At 43.7% G+C, this 26,702-nt stretch overlaps 1 protein-coding gene across 1 annotated transcript in view; it reads right to left on the bottom strand.

Moving 5' to 3' along the window:
• Nucleotides 1-26,702, bottom strand: part of DNAH9 (dynein axonemal heavy chain 9) — a 170,562-nt gene that overhangs the window by 61,792 nt on the left and 82,068 nt on the right. Inside the window, exons 36-39 of the mRNA XM_044296589.1 lie at nt 17,929-18,102; nt 13,537-13,744; nt 3,149-3,314; nt 1,211-1,313 (exon numbers count right to left, since the gene is read on the bottom strand). Of these exons, the coding sequence (XP_044152524.1) occupies nt 1,211-1,313; nt 3,149-3,314; nt 13,537-13,744; nt 17,929-18,102 (651 nt within the window). The remainder of the gene's footprint in view (nt 1-1,210; nt 1,314-3,148; nt 3,315-13,536; nt 13,745-17,928; nt 18,103-26,702) is intronic.

Raw genomic sequence — 26,702 nt, 5'->3', positions numbered from 1 at the left:
TGTATCTAATCCCATCCTGTGTGATACAGCCTGCTAAGCTGTGTATCTAATCCTATCCTGTGTGATACTGTCTGCTGAGCTGTGTATCTAATCCTATCCTGTGTGATACTGTCTGCTGAGCCGTGTATCTAATCCTATCCTGTGTGATACTGCCTGCTGAGCTGTGTATCTAATCCTATCCTGTGTGATACTGTCTTCTGAGCTGTGTATCTAATCCCATCCTGTGTGATACAGCCTGCTGAGCTGTGTATCTAATCCTATCCTGTGTGATACTGTCTGCTGAGCTGTGTATCTAATCCTATCCTGTGTGATACTGTCTGCTGAGCTGTGTATCTAATCCTATCCTGTGTTATACTGCATGCAGAGCTGTGTATCTAATCCTATCATGTGTGATACTGTCTGCTGAGCTGTGTATCTAATCCTATCCTGTGTGATACTGTCTGCTGAGCTGTGTATCTAATCCTCTCCTGTGTGATACTGCCTGCTGAGCTGTATATCTAATCCTATCCTGTGTGATACTGTCTGCTGAGCTGTGTATCTAATCCTACCCTGTGTGATACTGTCTGCTGAGCTGTGTATCTAATCCTATCCTGTGTGATACTGCCTGCTGAGCTGTGTATCTAATCCTATCCTGTGTGATACTGTCTGCTGAGCTGTGTATCTAATCCTATCCTGTGATACTGTCTGCTGAGCTGTGTATCTAATCCTATCCTGTGTGATACTGCCTGCTGAACTGTGCATCTAATCCTATCCTGTGTGATACTGTCTGCTGAGCTGTGTATCTAATCCTATCCTGTGTGATACTGTCTGCTGAGCTGTGTATCTAATCCTATCCTGTGTGATACTGTCTGCTGAGCTGTGTATCTAATCCTGTCCTGTGTGATACTGCATGCTGAGCTGTGTATCTAATCCTATCCTGTGTGATACTGTCTGCTGAGCTGCAGTATCTAATCCTGTGATGAAGTCTTACAAAGGCATACAGCACTACACTTCCCATCATGTTCTGATCCTGACAGAAGAGAACGGCGCTCAGCTATCTCCACCAATCCCATAAACATTAATGGCCTTTTGATGTGCCTTATCGACCATCGCTCCAATAAATGGGGGACAGAGAACCCCTGTTCTTATGATCAGTGGGGGTCCCAGCAGTTGGACCCCACAGATTTAACCCCTATATCTAGCTGTGGATCAGCAGGATGCAGTATCTGACCTGCAGCCGGGGGTTGATGGTGAAGCTGCCGGAGGTGGGGTTCATACAGGACACGTACTGGACGTTCATTATCTCTTTCATGGCCAGCTTGGTCCGGTCGTACCTACAATGAAAGTGAAACACTTTAGTGCGGTTTACGGAAAGAGTTTGCGGGATCAACAACCTTAGAATTAGGGATGAGCGAATCGACTTCGGATGAAACATTCAAAGACGATTCGCATGAAACTTTGTGTTGCAGGAGCTCCATACAGTATGAGAATGTATTGGCTCTGATGAGCAGAAGTTATTACTTTGTGAAGTCTTGCATAATAACTTCATAAATTAATTTGTATTGTAAAAAAAACATTTCCCGAACTCGGGTTCGGTTCCAAGGTTCCAATACATTCTAATACTGTGTGGAGCTCCTGCTCCGTACAGTATTGGAACAAAGTTTTATGCGAATTGACTTCAGATGTTTCATCCGAAGTCGATTCGCTCATCCCTACATATAAGAGAACTTATTTTTCGCCTTACAAACGCATTTTTCCCTCGAAAGTGTGTGTGGGGGAAATTTCAATGCATCTTATGGGCCAAATACTGATACACCCGCCCATTAGTACAGGAGGACCGGGGATCGGTGACTGTAGCGCTCCCCGTGCTGGCTCTGTACTCACCGCTTCCTGGACTTCTCCTGTAGAGCTCCGCACACTGTGCTGTGACCTGCGCACAGGTCACTGCACAGCAGCAGCTGGATCTCAGGAGCAGCGGAATCTGGAGCAGGAGAGGTAAGTTGATATTATTTTTTGTCTACTGTGAGTATGGGGTCTGAACTGAGGTCTGAATGGGGGCCATTCCCATTGGGGTTCTGATCTGAGGTCTAAATGGGAGTCTTTTTCACACTGGGGGTCTGAGCTGAGGCCTGAATTGGGTCTTATTAACATTGGGTGTCTTATTAACATTGGATGTCTGATCTGAGGTCTGTTTGGGGGTCTTATTAACATTGGGTGTCTGATCTGAGGTCTGATTGGGGGTCTTATTAACATTGGATGTCTGATCTGAGGTCTGTTTGGGGGTCTTATTAACATTGGGTGTCTGATCTAAGGTCTGATTGGGAGTCTTATTAACATTGGGTGTCTGATCTAAGGTCTGATTGGGAGTCTTATTAACATTGGGTGTCTGATCTGAGGTCTGATTGGGGGTCTTATTAACATTGGGTGTCTGATCTGAGGTCTGATTGGCGGTCTTATTAACACTGGATGTCTGATCTGAGGTCTGATTGGCGGTCTTATTAACACTGGATGTCTGATCTGAGGTCTGATTGGGGGTCTTTTTAACATTGGGTGTCTGATCTGAGGTCTTATTAACATTGGGTGTCTGATCTGAGGTATGATTGGGGGTCTTATTAACATTGGGGGTCTAATCTGAGGTCTGATTGGGGGTCTTATTAACATTGGATGTCTGATCTGAGGTCTGATTGGGGGTCTGATCTGAGGTCTGATTGGGGGTCTGATCTGAGGTCTGATTGGGGGTCTTATTAACATTGGGGGTCTGGTGAAAAATAGATTTTTCTTATTTTCCTCCTCTAAAACCTAGGTGTATCTAACGAGCAGGTGCGTCTTATAGAGTGAAAAATAAGGTACTTTATGTTGTACGGAATCAAGTCTACCCAATCATCTGAGAACGCAACAGCCAAAATCCAGACTGATGTATTTTACCTGCACTGACAAACTGTAACAGACTATCAGGACAGGAGAGAGGATTGTGCTAATGATGATGCATTCATTGACACAGCTGATGAGTTTGTTATAATGTCTCCCTGTATAATGTGTCCGCAGTCTAGGACAAAACAGTGCGGCATGCTCCTGCTTGTAGACTGTCTGCAGTAATACATTGTAACAGTGCATCAGCTGTGAGCAGTCAGAGCAGACTGAATGTTATTACCAGCACATTGCTGATTACCAGTGGCCGTAGTCCATGTGTTGTCGGATCAGCGTGTGCGGCTGCACGGTGCCATACGTGTCCACCTCCGGCATGTTCATATCATCAATAAAGTAGATAAGTTTCTTGGTTCCCGGGGGCCCGTAGTTCCGACCGGATTTCTTCTCCAATGGCTTCTCTAGGATGGCTGGAGAGGAAGATATTGTAAGACGTTAGATATACGGTATATACCACACAGGGCATCGCTCCGTGTTACATGTACAGGAAGTCTGGAGCCTGGACAGGGAGACAAAGTGATGATAGAACCAGATCACTATAGTACGATCTTATAATGATGGAGTCTGGACACAAACGCAGAGCGAATCTAAAATAATATTAATGATATAATTTCTCCTAAAAAACGGTACAAAATCCAAGAATATATTTATAATAGAAAATAATTAACTTACTGCAAAAGTATGTAATACTGCCTAATACTCATCGTTATATTCTTTTACATAGGAGCAGTATTATAGTAGTTATATTCTTGTACATAGGAACAGTATTATAGTAGTTATATTACTGTACATAGGAGCATTATTATAGTAGTTATATTCTTGTACATAGGAACAGTATTATAGTAGTTATATTACTGTACATAGGAGCAGTATTATAGTAGTTATATTCTTGTACATAGGAGGCAGTATTATAGTAGTTATATTCTTGTACATAGAAGCAGTATTATAGTAGTTATATTCTTGTACATAGGAGGCAGTATTATAGTAGTTATATTCTTGTACATAGGAGCAGTATTATAGTAGTTATATTCTTGTACATAGGAAGCAGTATTATAGTAGTTATATTCTTGTACATAGGAGCAGTATTATAGTAGTTATATTCTTGTATATAGGAGCAGTATTATAGTAGTTATATTCTTGTACATAGGAGCAGTAATATAGTAGTTATATTCTTGTACATAGAAGCAGTATTATAGTAGTTATATTCTTGTACATAGGAGGCAGTATTATAGTAGTTATATTCTTGTACATAGGAGGCAGTATTATAGTAGTTATATTCTTGTACATAGGAGGCACTATTATAGTAGTTACATTCTTGTACATAGGAGCAGTATTATAGTAGTTATATTATTGTACATAGGAGCAGTATTATAGTAGTTATATTATTGTACATAGGAGCAGTATGATAGTAGTTATAATCTTCTACATAGGAGCAGTATTATTGTAGTTATATTATTGTACATAGGAGCAGTATTATAGTGTTATATTCTTGTACATAGGAGGCAGTATTATAGTAGTTATATTCTTGTACATAGGAGCAGTATTATAGTAGTTATATTCTTGTACATAGGAGGCAGTATTATAGTAGTTATATTCTTGTACATAGGAGGCACTATTATAGTAGTTACATTCTTGTACATAGGAGCAGTATTATAGTAGTTATATTATTGTACATAGGAGCAGTATTATAGTAGTTATAATCTTCTACATAGGAGCAGTATTATTGTAGTTATATTATTGTACATAGGAGCAGTATTATAGAGTTATATTCTTGTACATAGGAGGCAGTATTATAGTAGTTATATTCTTGTACATAGGAGCAGTATTATAGTAGTTATATTCTTGTACATAGGAGCAGTATTATAGTAGTTATATTCTTGTACATAGGAGCAGTATTATAGTAGTTATATTTTTGTACATAGGAGCAGTATTATAGTAGTTATAGTCTTGTACATAGGAGCAGTATTATAGTAGTTATATTCTTGTACATAGGAGGCAGTATTATAGTAGTTATATTCTTGTACATAGGAGCAGTATTATAGTAGTTATATTCTTATACAAAGGAGCAGTATTATAGTAGTTATATTCTTGTACATAGAAGCAGTATTATAGTAGTTATATTCTTGTACATAGGAGGCAGTATTATAGTAGTTATATTCTTGTACATAGGAGGCACTATTAAAGTAGTTATATTCTTGTACATAGGAGCAGTATTATAGTAGTTATATTCTTGTACATAGAAGGCAGTATTATAGTAGTTATATTCTTGTACATAGGAGCAGTATTATAGTAGTTATATTCTTGTACATAGGAGCAGTATTATAGTAGTTATATTATTGTACATAGGAGCAGTATTATAGTAGTTATATTATTGTACATAGGAGCAGTATTATAGTAGTTATAATCTTCTACATAGGAGCAGTATTATAGTAGTTATATTATTGTACATAGGAGCAGTATTATAGTAGTTATATTCTTGTACATAGGGGGCAGTATTATAGTAGTTATATTCTTGTACATAGGAGCAGTATTATAGTAGTTATATTCTTGTACATAGGAGCAGTATTATAGTAGTTATATTCTTGTACATAGGAGGAAGTATTATAGTAGTTATATTCTTGTACATAGGAACAGTATTATAGTAGTTATATTCTTGTACATAGGAGCAGTATTATAGTAGTTATATTCTTGTACATAGGAGCAGTATTATAGTAGTTATATTCTTGTACATAGGAGCAGTATTATAGTAGTTATATTCTTGTACATAGGAGGCAGTATTATAGTAGTTATATTCTTGTACATAGGAGGCAGTATTATAGTAGTTATATTCTTGTACATAGGAGCAGTATTATAGTATTTATATTATTGTACATAGGAGACAGTATTATAGTAGTTATATTCTTGTACATAGGAGGCAGTATTATAGTAGTTATATTATTGTACATAGGAGACAGTATTATAGTAGTTATATTCTTGTACATAGGAGGCAGTATTATAGTAGTCATATTCTGGTTGAATCTTGTAGTTTTAACATTAAACATTCTTCTGAATATAACAGTGAATAGCTGATAAGAAGAACATGAACCAAATGAGATGAAAAACATATTCCACGTGTAGATTTTGACCTTTCCTCAGAGCTGTGAATTAAGACAGGAGACCGGTGACTTGTTGGACTCATGAGATTCTGCTTTTAATGAACTGTGTCTCGGTTTTTGCTGTTTGTTGAGCAAATTGAATGTAATTATGATTTTTTGTGAAGTTCAGGTTTTCTTTGCCTCTCGAGTGTGTGATGTTCTTCCAGACAGTAACATGAGCGCGCTCCAAATTAAGGCAGTGGTATGTCTGCCAGGGGCTCATAAAGAATATTGCGGCTAAGTTTCAGATCTGCAGAATGAAGCAAAAAGCACAGACTAAGCAGATACCTGGTGCCCGCTGTGAGCTGAGGATGTGGTGTGCTCCTCATTCGGGACCTTAACCTACATTTGTGCAAAGAGTTGAAATGAGGAACAAATCACTTAATGAAGAAGCCTTAGAAGCCGAGCTGTCACTCGTGTGAAGGGGGGGGGGGGGGGGAGCAGGACTTAAAGCCTATATTGTCATTTTAGTGTATATGTGAACTAGGGTACCGGAAGAGACCCTGAGATTGGTGGTAAAACATAATGACACTAAAGGATAATGACACTGACACTTGGGGCACGGGATAATGACACTGAGACTTGGGGTACAGGATAAGGACACTGAGATTTGGGGTACAGGATAATGACACTGGCACTTGGGGTACAGGATAAGGACACTGGCACTTGGGGTACAGGATAAGGACACTGGCACTTGGGGTACAGGATAAGGACACTGACACTTGGGGTACGGGATAATGACACCGACACTTGGGGTACGGGATAATGACACTGACACTTGGGGTACAGGATAATGACACTGAGACTTGGGGTACAGGATAATGACACTGACACTTGGGGTACGGGATAATGACACTGACACTTGGGGTACAGGATAATGACACTGACACTTGGCGTACAGGATAATGACACTGACACTTGGGGTACAGGATAATGACGCTGACACTTGGGGTACAGGATAATGACACTGACACTTGGGGTACAGGATAATGACACTGACACTTGGGGTACAGGATAATGACGCTGACACTCGGGGTACAGGATAATGACACTGACACTTGGGGTACAGGATAATGACACTGACACTCGGGGTACAGGATAATGACAATGACACTTGGGGTACAGGATAATGACAATGACACTTGGGGTACAGGATAATGACACTGAAGCTCAAAAGGTCCCCTAATGAAAAAGCCCCTGGTGTGGATAGACTCCTCGTGGAGTTTTTAAAAAAATCTAAAGATATTTTGTTACCTTAACTATTGATGGTGTTTATTGAGGCTTTAAAGGAGAGAGTATTGCAGATTCCCTAAGCGGGGCGATCACTGATGTACTGCACAAGCCCGGGAAAGACCCGACACTCCCCGACTCTTATCGACCTCTCTCTTTATTCACACCGGATGTTAAGACTTTAGCCAAAGTTCTACCCATTATACATGAGGACCAAGCCGGCTTTATGCTCGATAAATCTACCTCGGTCAACGTAAGGAGACTATTAATATTCTGAGACTACTGGTTTTCGGGCAATCCACTCACTAGATGCATCTAAGGTCGGTGAATGGCAATATCTATGGGCAGTGTTGAGGGTCATGGGCTTTGGGAATGTCTTTCTCTCCTGTGTGGAACTATTATATCTGCTTCCCGTAGCTAGGATCTGGGCTAATGGCAGCACTTCAGACAGGAGAGGGGTACTCGACAAGGTTGTCCTCTCCCGCCTCTCCTCTTTTGCTATTGAGTCACTAACGTGTTTAATTAGGTCCTCTCTGCATCTCCTCGGTTTTCCTGCAGGGGTGTGCGAGGAGTACGTGTCTCTATACGCGGACGATATGCTAGTTCATGTTGGGGATTTCAAAATATCCTTTCTCCCCCTTATTGCAGACTTTGGTACTAGGTCAGTCCTCACCATCAATCCTTCTTCCACTGGAACTTGTGCCTCCTGACTTCTCATTATCCGCTGTGCAATTACAGGTGTAGGCATTAATAAATCCTCTGATCCCGGGAAATGCTGACCCACTTCTGCTTAGTTTTGTAGGCAAAATCAATACCTGGTGCAAGTCACCCATGACGGCGGTGGGAAGAAGTAATCTCCTTAAAATGGTGAGTCCTACACAACTCCCCGGTGTAGATCCCTGAGAGGATCAGATTCAGGCAGACTTTCCATCCAGAACCCCTGGCTTTATTTAATAGCTTCTGAAATACAACATTTAAAGGGGTGGTGCCAGCTTCCTAGCGTGGGTCCCACAGTGGAGCTAGAGTCCCATATTACAGGGTAAAGGGTCCTGACAGGTGGTCTAACTGCTTCCGACTCTCCTGGCTGTGCAGGGTGTGGCGCAGTTTCAGAGACTTACTACAAGTTGAAGGTTTTACTCAAGCAACTCCATTGTGGTGTAACCCTAACCTGACAGAAATATTCCATCTGGAGGGGTTCTCCCCATGGGAGAAGGGAGTGGTATATTTACATCAGATACAGAAGGACGGGGGGGCACATTTATCAAGGCGTAAAATTAGTCAAGTGTATTTCATTTGTCTGTCTTGCCGAGTATTTATTAAAAGTGGCATAGCCGTTGATGAATTAGACCATATTGGTATTAGTCTGACCTCTGGTGGTTGATTTCCAGTACGACAGGTTCATATTTACTTAGACTGGTCTAATTTATTTCCACATGAAAAAAGTCGCAACTTTGTGGGGAAAAGTCACATCTCCGGAAAAGTGAGACTTTTAATGCAAAAAAAAAGTCGCACTTCACTACTCTAACAGTACGCCAGCCTGGAGTGGAGCAGAAATTGGACTGTTTTGCACCAAATTCAGGAGCAATAAAAGGCGAACCTACATATATAGGTTGTAAAAAAAAGTTGCAAAGGTTAGAAAATGTACAACTTCTGAATTAGTCTAAATGATCAAAATAGGTGAACGTGGTGTAAAAGCACAATTTCAGTATTAAATGCAGCTAAAAAAAATAAGGGTCCATTCACACGTCCGCAAATGGGTCTGCATCCGTTCCACAATATCGGGAAAGGGTGCGGACCTATTTATTCTCTATGGGGCTGGAAGAGATAGGGAGCGCACACTATGTGCTCTTCGCATCCGCATTTCCGAAGAGCGGGGCCAAACTTCCGGGCTTCGGCCCCGAACTTCCAGGCCGCGGCTCCGCACAAAAATAGAACGTGTCCTATTCTTGTCCGCAATTGCGGACAAGAATAGGCAGTTCTATGGGGGGTGCCGGCCGGGTGTATTGCGGATCTGCAATACACTATGGACATGTGAATGGAATCCGCAATACACTACGTACGTGTGAATGAACCCTAAGATTGTCTAAAACAGCATTTTTTTAAACTAAAAACAGGCGCAAATACTTAATGTGCTTTGTGCCCCACTGTCTCAGGGAAATACGAAAAGTCTTATATCTGTGATTTATAAACATCTACTTAGTGATTCTACAGGGAAGGTGGTAGTACCTGTGGATCATGGAATGAAGTTCTAGCTCTTACGCCCAGATTGTTGGTTTGTGAGGCCTAACATTTGTCACACCACATGATGTGGGAGTGTCCACGACTATCTGAATTTTAGACAGGAGTCCCGAGTACTACTTGGGATGCTAATCGGATACATGTTCCCTTTGGACCTAAAACATGTATATTATGTATTTTAGGATCTTGTGTCTGGGAACTGATCACAAATTTAAGAATACAGATATCACGTCTGATATGGCAGATAACAGACGTGCGACGCAGAGGGGAGGGAAGGGGAGAACCCTTTCACTAAGGTGGTGACCCCTAACTCACCTAGCACTGGCACCTGGCTGCCCTGATGTCCCTAGACGGGTTGCTTACCCGTACGCCGATCACGTGCCTCGTCCCTGGCTTACCCTGAAATAAGCCCTAGGTAGTGAGTAGGGAGGTGGGAGCACTAGCCCTCACCACTGACACTTAGGGTAACAACAGGGAAATTACAAACAACACAAACAATCCTCGAAGGGAGAGAACAAACAGGAGAGAACCGGAGATCCGACAGCACCAGTTCCAACACCTCTACAGCAACTCCAACTCCACCAGAAGTCAGAATAGAATATCTGGAAAGAAGGTCTATATCTGGCAACATGGGAAGCAGAAAGGGAGAATATATAGTAGCTGGGAGCGGCTGACAAAGAACAGCTGAAAGCAAAAGCTACAGATTCCTAAATGTGACAAAAAGGATCGCAAACCAAAGCAGGAAAACCTGGACCGGAATCCATTCACACCACCAGGTCATGGAGCGATCTCTTGAAACCGAGCGAGTAGCCACCCGCTGCAACCTTCTGATCCCAGGCACAACAGGGTCAGCGATAGGTCGTGACACCCTCGTGACAACAGACTCTTATATTTCAACTGCTCGGTATTAGATTCAACCCAGCCCGTCTGCCACTTCTAAATTTGTTAACAGAGTGAATGTTGTGCTTCGAATGGAGAAGGGAATATATTTGAAGATAAAATGTGTTTGTAGATTTATTGAAAAAATGTTTAAAGGCTATGGACACTTTTGGGGCATTTTCTTTATGATTCCATTGTACTCATTTTGAGCTAAAAATCACTTTTTCAATTGGTCTTTATTAAAAGTATGGAGTCCTTTTTTCTGTACAGAGTTGAGATGCTCTAGTAGCAGCCTGTGTATTTTCTGTCTTTTCCGTCATCTGGAGAGCTGACTGTTGTGCTTTTTCATAAGTTTAAATAGTTATATCTACTTATTTTAGTTATAATGGGGATTCATTGCCTTTAAGAGCAATGTTGATTTATATTCACTGTATTTTTTTTTTATATATTAATGAGGGGGGAGTCGCAGAGAGCGACGAGGAGAAAGCAAAGCTGTTAAATATTTTTTTCTCCAATGTATTCACTGAGGAAAATAAACTGTCAGATGACATGCCGAATGTTGAAATAAATTCCCCATTAAAAGTGTCCTGTCTGACCCAGGAAGAAGTGCAACAGCGACTTAAAAAGATTAAAATAGACAAAACGCCAGGACCGGATGGCATACACCCCTGTATCCTAAGGTATCCTAAGTAATGTCATAGCCAGACCCTTATTTCTGATATTTGCAGATTCTATACTGACAGGGAATGTCCCACAGGATTGGCGCATGGCAAATGTGGTGCCAATATTCAAAAAGGGTCCAAAAACAGAGCCTGGAAACTATAGGCCGGTAAGTTTAACATCTGTTGTGGGTAAACTGTTTGAAGGTTTTCTGAGAGATGCTATGTTAGAGCATCTTAACGGAAATAAGCAAATAACGCCATATCAGCATGGCTTCATGAGGGATCGGTCATGTCAGACTAATTTAATCAGTTTCTATGAGGAGGTAAGTTCTAGACTTGACAGCGGCGAATCAATGGATGTCGTGTATCTGGACTTCTCCAAAGCATTTGACACTGTACCACATAAAAGGTTAGTATATAAAATGAGAATGCTCGGACTAGGAGAAAACGTCTGTATGTGGGTAAGTAACTGGCTCAGTGATAGAAAACAGAGAGTGGTTATTAATGGTAAATACTCAGATTGGGTCACTGTCACTAGTGGAGTACCTCAGGGGTCAGTATTGGGCCCTATTCTCTTCAATATATTTATTAATGATCTTGTAGAAGGCTTGCATAGTAAAATATCAATTTGTGCAGATGACACTAAACTGTGTAAAGTAATTAACACTGAAGAGGACAGTATACTGTATATATACTACAGAGGACAGTATACTGTGTATATATACTACAGAGGACAGTATACTGTATATACACTACAGAGGACAGTATACTGTGTATATATACTACAGAGGACAGTATACTGTATATACACTACAGAGGGCAGTATACTGTATATATACTACAGAGGACAGTATACTGTGTATATATACTACAGAGGACAGTATACTGTATATACACTACAGAGGACAGTATACTGTATATACTACAGAGGACAGTATACTGTATATATACTACAGAGGGCAGTATACTGTATATATACTACAGAGGACAGTATACTGTATATACTACAGAGGACAGTATACTGTATATATACTACAGAGGACAGTATACTGTATATATACTACAGAGGACAGTATACTACTAAAGAGTGATCTGGATAGATTGGAGGCTTGGGCAGATAAGTGGCAGATGAGGTTTAACACTGACAAATGTAAAGTTATGCACATGGGAAGGAATAATGCAAGTCACCCGTACTTATTAAATGGTAAAACACTTGGTAACACTGACATGGAAAAGGATCTAGGGATTTTAATAAACAGCAAACTAAGCTGCAAAAAACAGTGTCAGGCAGCTGCTGCCAAGGCAAATAAGATAATGGGTTGCATCAAAAGGGGCATAGATGCCCGTGATGAGAACATAGTCCTACCACTTTACAAATCACTAGTCAGACCACACATGGAGTACTGTGTACAGTTCTGGGCTCCAGTGAACAAAGCAGACATAGCAGAGCTGGAGAGGGTGCAGAGGAGGGCAACTAAAGTAATAACTGGAATGGGGCAACTACAGTACCCTGAAAGATTATCAAAATTAGGGTTATTCACTTTAGAAAAAATACGACTGAGGGGAGATCTAATTAATATGTATAAATATATCAAGGGTCAGTACAGAGATCTATCCCATCTTCTATTTATCCCCAGGACTGTGACGAGGGGACATCCTCTGCGTCTAGAGGAAAGAAGGTTTGTACACAAACATAGAAGAGGATTCTTTACGGTAAGAGCAGTGAGACTATGGAGCTCTCTGCCTGAGGAGGTGGTGATGGTGAGTACAATAAAGGAGTTCAGGAGGGGCCTGGATGTATTTCTGGAGTGTAATAATATTACAGGCTATAGCTACTAGAGAGGGGTCGCTGATCCAGGGAGTTATTCTGATGCCTGATTGGAGTCGGGAAGGAATTTTTATTCCCCTAAAGTGAGGAAAATTGGCTTCTACCTCACAGGTTTTTTTTGCCTTCCTCTGGATCAACTTGCAGGATGACAGGCCGAACTGGATGGACAAATGTATTTTTTCGGCCTTATGTACTATGTTACTATATTTATATAAAGCATTTGCTTTATATACCCGACATGACGGGCTCCTTATCTCTGATCTCTGACATTATAAACACTCATTATAGCTCAGTTCTTATCTTACTGATAAGAATGTGGCTTTAATGCGTTTTTATGACCTCTCAGTAGTTTAGAGATAAGGTTTATTAGATGGCCGGCACAAAGTGAAAGTGAAAGGACCAATCACACAGCTAGAAATAGTTAAGCCTTTGTGACAGAACGGCTCAATATTTTTAATTAAGACCTATAGAAAAAACAATTTTCAGCGAAAGATAAGTAAAATACAATCATAAACAAACATTGCCTCCAAAGGTGTACATAGCCTATAATTAAAAAAAATGATCTGATTTGTAAAAAAAAAAAGGGTAGAGGACTGGCTGGCACTTTGGGTCAAAATACAATAAATGATCTAGTGGTATTGGGGTACAGCGCAGACATTACCTTGCAGCATGGCGGACGTGGTGTAGTAGTTGAAGGGAACATTCTTGATTAGATACTCATCAGGGTCCAGAGATGATAACTTCTCTCCCACCAGTACGGACTTCCCAGTGCCTGCGTTTCCCACCAGCATTACAGGCCTCTTGTTCTCCAGAAGTTTGTCCATGAAGTAGCGGACTCTGATAGTCTCAGTGGTGTGAACCAAACAAGCCTGAAAAATCAGGAGATACAAAGTGTAAAAAGTGCAGCTTTGAGGTTGTAAGTACGGAATATGGAAAGAGGTGTCTCCCACGGAAAGAGAACTATCTCACTTGCGCCACCTTGTGGAAGTGGCTTCCTGTGAGTCAAAGTCCAACTTTTTTACAAGCCTTGGAACATGACAAGGGAAAATAGGGGTTATTGCCCCTCATCAGTACGGAGTAGGATTCTGGCTGACAGGGTGTGTGAAGCCTTGGATGCAGTACTGATGAAGGGCAAGCACCCAAAACAGCTCTCTGCGGATGTATTTTAAGCCTGGCTACTTTCGCTTGTCATGTCCCACGGCTTGTTATTAGACTTTGACTAATAGGAACTGTCTGTAAAGGAGCAGTGAAAAAGGACAGGAGACATCAAGGTATCATAAGTGTATACAGTCCTGAAGAAGAGGGTAATCTAGCCCTCGAAACACGTTGAATACTCTGCAAATAAAAGTTAACCCCTTATCTGTCCGATGACTTGGGTCTGAATCCTTCCAAGCAAGCACCAGAAAAAGCGGTCAAAATATATATTTTTTTTCCAGTTTTCCTTTTGACTCATAGGAAGCCACTTCCAGAAGGTGGCGCTAGTGAGATAGTTATCTTCCCCAGGTAGACACTGCTAAAAAGTCTCCATACACAGCCGGTCTCTTTAAGCAGTGCCCTGCCTAAAGCTAAGAATGCACTGACAGCAAGCAGAGTTCTTGAATGGTGAGGAACAAAGCACAAAATACTTCAGAAAACTGAAGAGCTTTACACTAGATGACCTCTTTAAAAGGCGTTTGGATGCTCTTGTTGTAGGCATGGTTTTTGACACTGGGAATGCAGCTTTAGATGTGAATGGAGCAGACCTGTAATGGTGTTAGTAAATGAACACTTGGTCTTGGGGTGAATGTAATAGGTGCAGTTTAGAATGCTCCATTTATTATTGGAATTGTTCCTTGTGGCTTCCCTGGCAGCGGGCACCCGCTGCTCTACACACAGGACACCCCACACAGGTCACATGCTTCTAGTGGTGCAGCGGCCATCTTTGATCGCCTATTCTATAGTGTGAATGAGACATGAGAAATGAGGGGATATAGACATAAAATCCCAGCCACTCTGCATCTAGACAAGAAGAAGGCACGTCTGTGACAGGGCGCTGTGCAGACAGTGGAGGTTGGGGAGATAGATCTATCAGCTCTCTGCTCCGCACACAATAGTCATGTGTCTGAATCTGGCGTTTCATCGTCTCGCTTTCAGCAGCAGTTAGTCGGCCTGCAGCATGATAGAAGCGAGACGAAGCTGTATTGTGCGCTGGCCTCTCTGTTTTCTATATACAATCAGATTTCCAAATCACTCACCCCATTGAGAATAATGTGCAGCAGAGCTGAGGCCGGGGTTACCTGGCAGAGTGCTCATACTCAACAGCAATGCTCTTTCCTTCCTTGTATGCTACAGTCACATTCAGAGCTGCATTTATATTTCCGCTGGCTGCAGGTTAGCTCTCGGCTTGCAGATGCTCACATTTCACTGTCGCTCCCTGCTGATTCAGTGTCTGTGTGGAGCATGCTCTGCTGTAGTGTAATGAAGTGTGTGCAGAAATCCTAATTAAAGGGCTTTACCAGGACTTAGGTACTGAGGACCTAATAACGGGTAGATTATCGTTAAGTTGACCGCTAACGAGAGTTAGTATTAACGCTTGTTAGCGATCATCTGGCGGTGTAAGACTAGGTCTACACGACGACAATAAGTCGCACGACAGATAGGGCACAACTACACTGCAACATTTGTTGCGCAATATTTTGTTGAACCAATGTCGCGCAACAAGTTTTATAATGATAGTCTATGGTGTCGCACTGCGACATGCTGCAACTGCAACGCGACATTCACAGAAAAATCCATCTCGAATGGATTTTTTGCGACTGTCGCAGTCGCAGCATGTCGCAGTGCGACACCATAGACTATCATTATAAAACTTGTTGCGCGACATTGGTGCGACCAAATGTCGTCGTGTAGACCTAGCCTAATACTGCCGCCGGTTACCCGATGAACAACCAAACGTTCGCTCATCAGGTTATCGGGATCTTTTAACATGTTAAAAAAATCCTGGTTTGCCGACAGCAGATTGCTCTGTGTAATAGGCGCTCTGCTGCCGGCAAACAATGAGACAGTGTAGGGGCAAGTGATGGCATTAGTGATCACCCATCTCTATACTGAGATGTAATAGCAGTGGTCTCCTCCTCTAGCGAGCAGGCGATTAACGAGAGGGAACGATTCCCTCCTAACAATGGTCTGCTCTATCTGCCCGTATAATAGGGCCCTTAGGATATCAGATCAGTGGGGGTCAGACACCTAGCACCTCCACAGATAAAAGCGGCTGTGGTGGTACTGCAGGCTCTTCACTGCATACTGAGTACAGCACCGTGTATTGTATAGTGGCAGTGATTGGTATTGCAGCTCAATCCCCTTCTCTTGCATGGGTCAGAGATATGCCTAGGCCGTGTGACCGATGGACGACACGTCACAGGCCCATGAAGAGACTGCAGTGCTTGCCCAAGCACCGTGGTCCTACATAATATTGATTGATTGGGGGTGTGCAGTTAATTACAGATTTGACCACTCCAATCAGGAAGTATGTGGGGCAGTTTTGGATGTGAATGCAGCAAAAATGCAATCAGTTGCAGATTTAACTATTCCAATGAGCAAGTATGTGGTGCAGATTTAGGCCTGGGTCACACTGCAACTTTTTATAGCACGATTGATTGATTTAAAGTTTTGACTATTGAATGACTGCTGCAGTCCACAAGGTTGCATTCAAAATCAATCAATCCAAAAAAGTTGCAATGTAGCCCTAACCTTAAGGCCTCTTTCACACGGGCGATATTTCCGCGCGGGTGCAATGCACGAGGTGAACGCATTGCACCCGCACTGAATCCGGACCCATTCATTTCTATGGGGCTGTGCACATGAGCAGTGATTTTCACACATCACTTGTGCGTTGAATGAAAATCGCAGCAAGCTCTATTTTGTGCGTTTATCACGCAACGCAGGCCCCATAGAAGTGAATGGGGCTGCGTGAAAATCTCAAGCATCCGCAAGCAAGTGCGGATGCGGTGCGATTTTCACACACGGTTGCTAGGAAACGATCGGGATGGGTAGCCGATTATTATTATTTTCCCTTATAACATGGTTATAAGGGAAAATAATAGCATTCTTAAAACAGAATGTTAAGTAAATTTGCGCAGCCCAGCTTCTATTCTGTCTTCTTCTTTGCTGTGCAGAAGGAAAAGGACCTGTGGTGACGTCACTGCGCTCATCACACGGTACATCACCATGGTAATGGATCATGTGATGGACCATGTGATGAGCGCTGTGACATCACCACAGATGAAGACAGAAGAGAAGCCGGGCTGCACGAACAAGTGGATTAAGGTGAGTAAAAATAAAATAAAAATTTTAACCCCTCCAGCCCTATTTTACTTAGCATTCTGTATTAAGAATGCTATTATTTTCCCTTATAACCATGTTATAAGGGAAAATAATTACATCTACACAACACCGAACCCAAACCTGAACTTCAGTGAAGAAGTTTGGGTCTGGGTACCACATTCCGTTTTTTATCATGTGCGTGCAAAACGCATTGCACCCACGCAATAAAAACTGAACAACAGAATGCAATCGCTGTTAAAACTGACTGAAATTGCGTACCTACTTGCGCGGGTTTTCCGCAATTCACCAGGGACGCATCCTGAGCCAAAACGTAACGCCCATGTGAAAGAGGCCTAAGACTAAATGCACACGATCAGGATTGAGTGCGGAAAATCCACACCGTAGGTCGCGTACATTGTATTCTATGAGTAATTTTAAATTCTCAATGCACACAATGTGGATTTTTTCGGTGGGTATTTTAAAATCTGCAGCATGTCAATTTATTTTATTTTTCCTAACTGGATTTTCTCCATTCACTTAGTAAAATCCGCATGCGGAAAATCTGCACCTAATCCACACCAATTGATGCGGATTGACCGCATGGATTTGCCTGCGAACACCTGCGGATTTCAGTGCGGATTCTCCGCACATGAATCCTGGACGTGTGCATGTATTATAACGGTTCCCATCAGCAAGTATGTGATGCAGCTTTGGATGTGAATGCAGAAAAAAAAATGTATAGGGAACAGACCTGTAAGGGCATGTCTGGATCAAACTCAAACTTGGGGATAAGTTTCGACCACGGCTCAAATTTCTTGGTCTCCGGGTCGATGTAGCAGTCGAAGATGGTGCCCTGCGAAGGGAACTTGATGGTCTTGAATTCTGTGAGCCACCATTTACTGAACTCCACTCTGTAGTCAATCAGCTGGAAGAGAAGAAGGGAGATTGCGTGAATCACACTGTAATCATGAATCGCACCCCCAGTCATTAGGGGGCTAGAGACTAAACCAGGGATCAGCAACCTCTGGAACTCCAGCTGTTCAGAAACTAACAACCCTAACTCCCAGAATGCTTCATTTACTTCTATGGGAGCTAGAAGAGCAGCCGAGCATGTCTGCATGCTGGGAGTTGCAGTTTGACAGCAGCTGGAGTGCCGAAGGTTGCTGATGCCTGGTCTAAACTATTATAAGATGTGCATACAGGGGTGGACTGGCCATAGACCCTACAGATGTGCATACAGGGGTGGACTGGCCGATGTCCAGGGGGGCCGCATGACCCCCTGTCACGGAAGGTGTACAGAAAACTAGAAGACACAAAATGAAGATCCGACTGACTGGATCCAAAACTAAGGAACCAAAGGGAGAGCCCTGCAACAGCCCTGGCTCTCTCCCTAACTGCTCAGCCTATGCAAAAATCTCAATGGTAGATGATCGCATATCCTCGTTCCTCGACTGTATAACACCTGAACACCCTATAATAGTGAGGGGACACGACCACGCTCCCTACACTTGATACGGAGGGAGTCAGGGTCACCTGGGATCCAGCAAACAGGAAAACACAAATTAATGAACAAAACTTATCTGTAGAAGACTCAGTAGTAGCATCAGCATGCACACACTCCAGGAAGTTGTATAAACCGCAAAGTGATGCAGTATGGGAAGGGATTTAAAGGGATGCAATCAGTGTAACTACATGACAGCTGAGAGAGGCTAACGAGATGAGAAAACGAAAGCAAAACAAAAGAACCTCAAGAAGGAGGTTCTGAAGAACATCTGTCAGAGCTTCTCAGATGTCTGGTGGTGACACCCCCTTTTCACTGCTGCCTGCCGGGTACATAACAATCTTGTTCTCTCAGCATTAAATACCTGTACCATTGGTGATACAGTATTTGGTTCTGCAGGGGCGGTGTCTTGTGCTGCATTATGGTATTGCTGCCCCTCCTTCTTGTGACTCCGCCTACTTGTGTTTCCCTGCCTTCTGTCAATTTGAACCCCGCTACAACACCACATTTTTTTTTTTTCAGGGCCACTTTAAGTTTCCAGTCTGGAGGTTTTATCATCCTTCACTCACTGCTGCTGTGTGTTCCTATCATACCCATATGTCCAATGCTGTCAATTACACTGCAGCCCCGCCCACTTACAGCTGCTCAGATTGTACACAGTGGGGACCATGGAGTTGCAGCATTTTTCTACTTCATATATAAACCTGACTCTATTTTATTTCCAGTAAGGTCAAGGTGGGACACATAACCAAGTCCTGTCTCTGAGACCAGTGTTACCCAATAGGTCAGCTCTGATAGGACATTGCCCAAATCTGAAGAGAGTCTTCCCTGGTGAGAGTTTCCCTTTAAGAAGCTTCAGGTAAGTACAACCCTTGGACCCCAAACAAGAGGACTGGGGGGGCCTGGTGGGATGTTCTTCAGCAGGAGGAGTCGCTGCTTCTCCTCCATGATCCTGAGGATTAGTCGCCTGTCATCCAGTGAGACGAGGCTGAACGCTATTTTATTTGTAGAAGTTGGTTTTTTAACCCTTTTTTTCTTCCTCTTTTACAGCAAAGGCATTGGCGTTCAGAAGCTTCTTAACATCGATGGAATCGTTTGGTGAGAGATTAAAACGGAAAGTGCAGAATGAGTGACCTGAGGCAGAGGCTGCTTTTTTTCTTTTAATGTATAATCCAAACCGAAAGAGGGAAAATAAGGGGAAGGGGAAGCTATAATTTTTTGCTCAGAACGCACGGGCCATTAGATTCAACATTGTCAGTGCCCTGGGCGCAATTGTCCAGGACTGGGATGTAGTCAGTCTCCAGGGTCAGAAAAACATGGCTCCTTTTATCAAAAGTAGCACCACACGTGTCAGCGGGCTGATTAGATCCCAGCCCCATTCACTTCCATGGAGTGGAGCTGCAATACCAAGCACAGCCCATGGACAGGTGTGGCGCTGTTTCTAGATGATAGCAGCCACATGTAGTTTAACCGTCTTTTGCTGCAGTTGCGCGGTGGAAAACCATGCAGAAAATGACTACACCGCAAAACCACAGGCAGCTTTTTTCAGAGGGTCCATTCACACGTCTGTAGTGTATTGCGGATCCGCAATACACCCGGTCAGCACCCCTATAGAACTGCCTATTCTTGTCCGCAATTTCAGACAAGAATAGAACATGTTCTATTTTTTTCGGGAGCCGCGGACAGGAAGTTTGGGGCCACGCTTTAGAAATGCGGATGCGGACAGCACACTGTGTGCTGTCTGCATTCATTCCTGCCCCATAGAGAATGCATGGGCCCACACCCGTTCCGGATAATTGCGGGTGCGAACACATTCTACGGACGTGTGAATGGACCCCAAGTGTGAAAATACCCTGAAGCTGAATCTAATAAAGCAGCCCCCAAAATACCTAAGATGGTGCATCAGGTGACCAATTAAGGCCATGGTGCTTCTAAGGGGTTTGTCATCCGGGCCTCTGACTGACACTGATGGGACCACTCAGTAAAAAGCCGTTGACAGGACATCATCCATACCCTGCATAGGGGGCAGATGACAGGGTTAGGACAGTAGAAGGACCCTCATCACTGTTTAAAAATAATAAACTCTCACATATCCTTAGTCCTGTTTATCCTGATTCATAAATAGAATGCCAGAACTTTGGTGAAGACTGACACAGGCAGGATGGCAGAAGACTGCAAGCATGCATAATGGCAAGCACACAGTAATGGCGGCAATGAAACAGTGTGCCCTCAGGTTCTGCCCCTTTACTAGCACCTTATTATGGCGCTTTGTGTTGCGATCAGCCCCTTTAATGGTTTAGCTCCAGTTACTGTCATGTCGGCTGGAAATGACGTCTAGTTCTCACATCTGCCTCCTCTGTTATCCCGTTATCTGTATCGCCTCGGCCTCTGGATTAACGTCGTGTTCAGCAGTGGAGGAAAATGCGTCGCTGAGTGAAAATACTAAACGCCTGTTCCAGTAATCCCATTATTCTTCTATATTGTGAGCAGCCAATGATCTCGAGTCCAGACCGACGCTCGACGCTGAGAATCAAAATTGGATTTAAAGTCGTAAAACATTCACTGCAGCCGAACACGATGGAATTACCGGCAAAATACAAGAGGCAACGGCAGCTGCTGATACAAGAGATTTATACTAATGTAAGGGAGTCTCCAGCATCAGACAGGAGACAGCAACGAGATAGACACCTACATACTGAGGATTACACCCAGTATACAGGAGAAGTGGTACTGTGCAGTGTGTATATATATATATACAGAATAAGAGCAGATACTGAGGATTACACCCAGTATACAGGACAGGAGAAGTGGTACTGTGCAGTGTATATATATACAGAATAAGTGCAGATACTGAGGATCAGTGATGGCCAATTCGCCGCGTTCGCCCGCGAACAAATGCGGGCTGCCATCTTAACTCTCAAGTCCGGCGATGCACAGGTAAGTCCTTACCTGTGCAAACCAGCACTCTGCCCTGCCTCTATGCTGGATGTTGAATGAGGCATTGGTGTACATTTTGGCCAAAGCGTAATAAGCCACTCACCACGTCAAGGTCGCCTCTATGAGCCCCCACAAGTCCTTACCTGTGCCTGTGCACAAGCCGGTCTGAAACAAATGTGGTCACCGGGAGCAGGCAGTTCCGAGAACAGTCGCCGGGGGCCTTCATCGGGCTGTTCTCGGAACTGCCTGCTCCCGGTGACCGCATTTGTTTCAGACCGATGGTAAGGACTTACCTGTGCATCGCCGGACTTGTGAGTTAAGATGGCAGCCCGCATGTGTTCGTGGGCGAACACGGCGAACTGGCCATCACTGCTGAGAATTACACCCAGTATACAGGAGAAGTGGTACTGTGCAGTGTGTATCTATATATACAGAATAAGAGCAGATACTGAGGATTATACCCAGTATACAGGACAGGAGAAGTGGTACTGTGCAGTGTATATATATATATATATATATATATATATATATATACACACATACAGTTGCAAGAAAAAGTATGTGAACCCTTTGGAATGATATGGATTTCTGCACAAATTGGTCATAAAATGTGATCTGATCTTCATCTAAGTCACAACAATAGACAATCACAGTCTGCTTAAACTAATAACACACAAAGAATTAAATGTTACCATGTTTTTATTGAACACACCATGTAAACATTCACAGTGCAGGTGGAGAAAGTATGTGAACCCTTGGATTTAATAACTGGTTGAACCTCCTTTGGCAGCAATAACTTCCACCAAACGTTTCCTGTAGCTGCAGATCAGACGGGCACAACGGTCAGGAGTAATTCTTGACCATTCCTCTTTACAGAACTGTTTCAGTTCAGCAATATTCTTGGGATGTCTGGTGTGAATCGCTTTCTTGAGGTCATGCCACAGCATCTCAATCGGGTTGAGGTCAGGACTCTGACTGGACCACTCCAGAAGGCATATTTTCTTCTGTTTAAGCCATTCTGTTGTTGATTTACTTCTATGCTTTGGGTCGTTGTCCTGTTGCAACAGCCATCTTCTGTTGAGCTTCAGCTGGTGGACAGATGGCCTTAAGTTCTCCTGCAAAATGTCTTGATAAACTTGGGAATTCATTTTTCCTTCGATGATAGCAATCCGTCCAGGCCCTGACGCAGCAAAGCGGCCCCAAACCATGATGCCCCCACCACCATACTTCACAGTTGGGATGAGGTTTTGATGTTGGTTTGCTGTGCATCTTTTTCTCTACACACAGTGTTGTGTGTTTCTTCCAAACAACTCAACTTTGGTTTCATCTGTCCACAGAATATTTTGCCAGTACTGCTGTGGAACATCCAGGTGCTCTTGTGCAAACTGTAAACGTGCAGCAATGTTTTTTTAGGACAGCAGTGGCTTCCTCTGTGGTATCCTCCCATGAAATCCATTCTTGTTTAGTGGTTTACGTATCGTAGATTCGCTAACAGTGATGTTATCATATGCCAGAGACTTCTGTAAGTCTTTAGCTGACACTCTAGGATTCTTCTTCACCTCATTGAGCAGTCTGCGCTGTGCTCTTGCAGTCATCTTTACAGGACGGCCACTCCTAGGGAGAGTAGCAGCAGTGCTGAACTTTCTCCATTTATAGACAATTTGTCTTACCGTGGACTGATGAACAGCAAGGCTTTTGGAGATACTTTTATAACGCTTTCCAGCTTTATGCAAGTCAACAATTCTTAATCGTAGGTCTTCTGAGAGCTCTTTTGTGCGAGGCATCATTCACATCAGGCAATGCTTCTTGTGAAAAGCAAACCCAAAACTGGTGTGTGATTTTTATAGGGCAGGGCAGCTGTAACCAACACCTCCAATCTCATCTCATTGATTGGACTCCAGTTGGCTGACACCTCACTCCAATTAGCTCTTGGAGATGTCATTAGTCTAGGGGTTCACATACTTTTCCCACATGCACTGTGAATGTTTGCATGGTGTGTTAAACTAATAACACACAAAGAATTAAATGTTACCATGTTTTTATTGAAGCAGACTGTGATTGTCTATTGGTGTGACTTAGATGAAGATCAGATCACATTTTATGACCAATTTGTGCAGAAATCCAAATAATTCCAAAGGGTTCACATACTTTTTCTTGCAACTGTATATATACAGAATAAGAGCAGATACTGAGGATTACACCCAGTACACAGGACAGAAGAAGTGGTACTGTGCAGTGTGTATATATATATATATATATATATATATATATACACAGAATAAGAGCAGATACTGAGGATTACACCCAGTACACAGGACAGGAGAAGTGGTGGGAGGAGCTACTGTTGCTTTCCTGTTCCTGTTTCCTGTGTGTGTGAGGTCCGGGAGGCTTACCAGCACTTTGTTTGCCAGGTACCCTTTCCCCAGGGGGTGGCGGTTTCTCCCGGTATGGATTCCCGGGCCTCCGGCTGCCGGCGTTCATCACCACGTGCTGGCAGCCGCGGCGGAGATGCGCGAGTGGAGAGGAGGGCCTCCAGGACTGGAGACCTGGGCTTAGATAACTCGGCGCTACTGAAGGTGGATGACGATGCGCCTATAAAGACACCGCAGCAAGCGGCCGCAAGCAATGGCAGGCAGGAGGGGCCCTGCTACTAGGTGCAGCCGCGATCCCTGCAGTAAGCCCAATGGGGTACCGTGTGGGGTCCCAGGAGAGCAACCAGCCTGGGATCCTCTCTCGACAATTTGAATCGGCACCTGAGAATGCAGGATGCTGTGGAAAGGCCTGCTGCTGCACAAGCAGCGGGTGAGAAAATGAAAAGTGCAGTGGCTGGACAAGCTGCCGGATGGACCGAGGGACGGGATACAGGGAAGGCTGTGGAGAAGGTGACGAGGCCAGAGGCTGAGGTAGGTGATTCAGCATGTGGTATGTCTGTGTCGGTACCTCGGCCCGGCGACAAAATTACTATAAAGAAGCCTGGTGTCAGGGGTACTTCCTGCCCAGCGGCTAAGAGACTGCTTAATTGGGGTATTTTGGGCCCTAAAGAGTCTTCAGAAACCTTTTCCTCCCGAATAGCATATTTTCTCAACATGCATGAGGAGGTCAACAGAGAATTAAAGAGACTTAATGTGGAGTATAAAAATGTAAAAATGCAAGAGAAAATGGCACCTAAGACAAAGAAGGCAATCCTCTCCTCCAGATTGGTGAAGTTGGAGGAGGTAATTGCAGTTTTGGAGGAGAAGAGGGCAGCCATTGAGGAAAATGGCGGCCCATTCTTGAAAAAATTCAGCAATGACAGCAGATTTGAGGGTATGTCTGGACTATCCGGTACGCCTGGCCCCAGTCTGTCAGGGCAGCAGGCTGGGAGCCAGGGGAAGGTGGTTCCTGGAACACAAGATTCGGATGCAAACTCTCTGCCTTGTGGCCAGGGGGACCTCTCAGACCTGATTGCGGCCGCCTCCGGGGATGAAAGCAGGTCTGGGGGAAGGTTAATGATGGAAGTCAGGCAGCTGGAGTCCCCGGTGGGCAGACTGAATTTGGGGGATGAGGAGGTTCCTGAGGAGGAGTTGGTGAAAATCAGAAAGGAGAAAAATTAAACTGTGAAAGAAGAAGTGTTTAGATCTGTGCCTTTTGAATCCTCTGCTGTGCCCAGCCCAGTTCCTGTAGTGGAATCAGGTCAAACAGAGCGGGAGATTGATTCTAAGATGGTGACGGGAGGTGCCCCCCTTTCCTGTAATGGTAGGGTGGTCACAAGAAGCGCAGGGGGAAAAACTCCAAACAGTGTGGCGGACAAGGAAGTGAGGAGGGCTGACAAGGATGCAATGATTGAGGACAAGGTTGAAGGTGGTGGTACTGAGAAAGAGCAAAAGAAAACATTAGAAACTGATAAAAGTGTCAAAATTGTGAAAAGACAATTAAAGTCAGTGGAAGATGTAAAGACTTTGGCACCTGGGGAGAACACTGTGGTCGAGCATCCCAGGACTGTGTGGGTCATGGAAGCAGTCAGGGGTGCGGGAGATGGGGAATCCCCTGCGGGTTTTGCGGGGGGTTACTCAGGGCCCGCCTCCAGTGATACTGCGGTCTCTTTAGGGAACCCAACCAGTCCAGGGGGAGTGGAAGGTAATACAGTTGGGAAAATAAAGGTTGATGCAAATACAATATGGATGCAAATGTGGTTGTGAATAGGATTGTGGGTAATGATGTGCAGGTGGCTGTGGGGGTGAATGAGAAGGTAAACAAGGTTACGCCTCCTGGAGACCCTAAAAAAAAGGACTGGGGACTTCCATACAGGTAGAGGGAGGGTCGGTTGACCAGGCTTTTTGGACAGAAAGGCATGGTTTTAGGGCCTTCCGAGAACAAATCGACTGTCAAGACAGTGACAGTTTTGACCTGTATCGAATCACTGTCTAGTGTGGACATCATGACTTGGCTTAGTCGATATGGTAGGGTTGGACAGTTCCCCGCCAAGGTGGTCAATGAGCATGGCATCTGGTCGGGTGCCTGGACTTTCAGCCTTGAGCTGTTTGATCGGGGCAATTCTGTTGCTCATATTCCCTCCTCCGCCTTCATAGGATGGGATTGTCACGATAGGTAGGGAAGGGAACAGCAAACTGAAAGACAAACTAACGGAATAGGACCCACAAGCTAGAGAAAAAAAACAAGGTCACCTCCTAGCAATCCCTTACACACTAGGCTGCTAAGCCCATGTGGATACCTCAATGGTAGATATACACATGTCCCCGTGCCTAAGACTATAACACACTAAACAAACCCTCAGCAATAGGGAAAAATGGTAAGATACACCCAGCGTCTTCTACCATCGAAGGCGCTAGCGTCCCCACTAGAGGCCTAGACAAAACAGAAACCAAAATGGAAAAGAGGAGGGAAAAGACTTATCTAATACGAGAAGGAGCAGACGATCCACCAAGCATCCAAAGCTCACACAAGGTAGAACTATAACCTGCAAAGGCTATAGGGAAAAAGGGAGGTACAAATAGCTTCACTAATCAACAAAAGAACACCACCTGGGAGAAGGTGGAACTGTGCTCAAACTCACAACAAACAAACTATCACGTGCAGCAATTCTGACA

The sequence above is a fragment of the Bufo gargarizans genome, chromosome 6 (genome assembly GCF_014858855.1).
Source record: "Bufo gargarizans isolate SCDJY-AF-19 chromosome 6, ASM1485885v1, whole genome shotgun sequence".
Classification (NCBI taxonomy): domain Eukaryota; kingdom Metazoa; phylum Chordata; class Amphibia; order Anura; family Bufonidae; genus Bufo; species Bufo gargarizans.
This window is presented reverse-complemented; position numbering and strand designations above follow the sequence as displayed.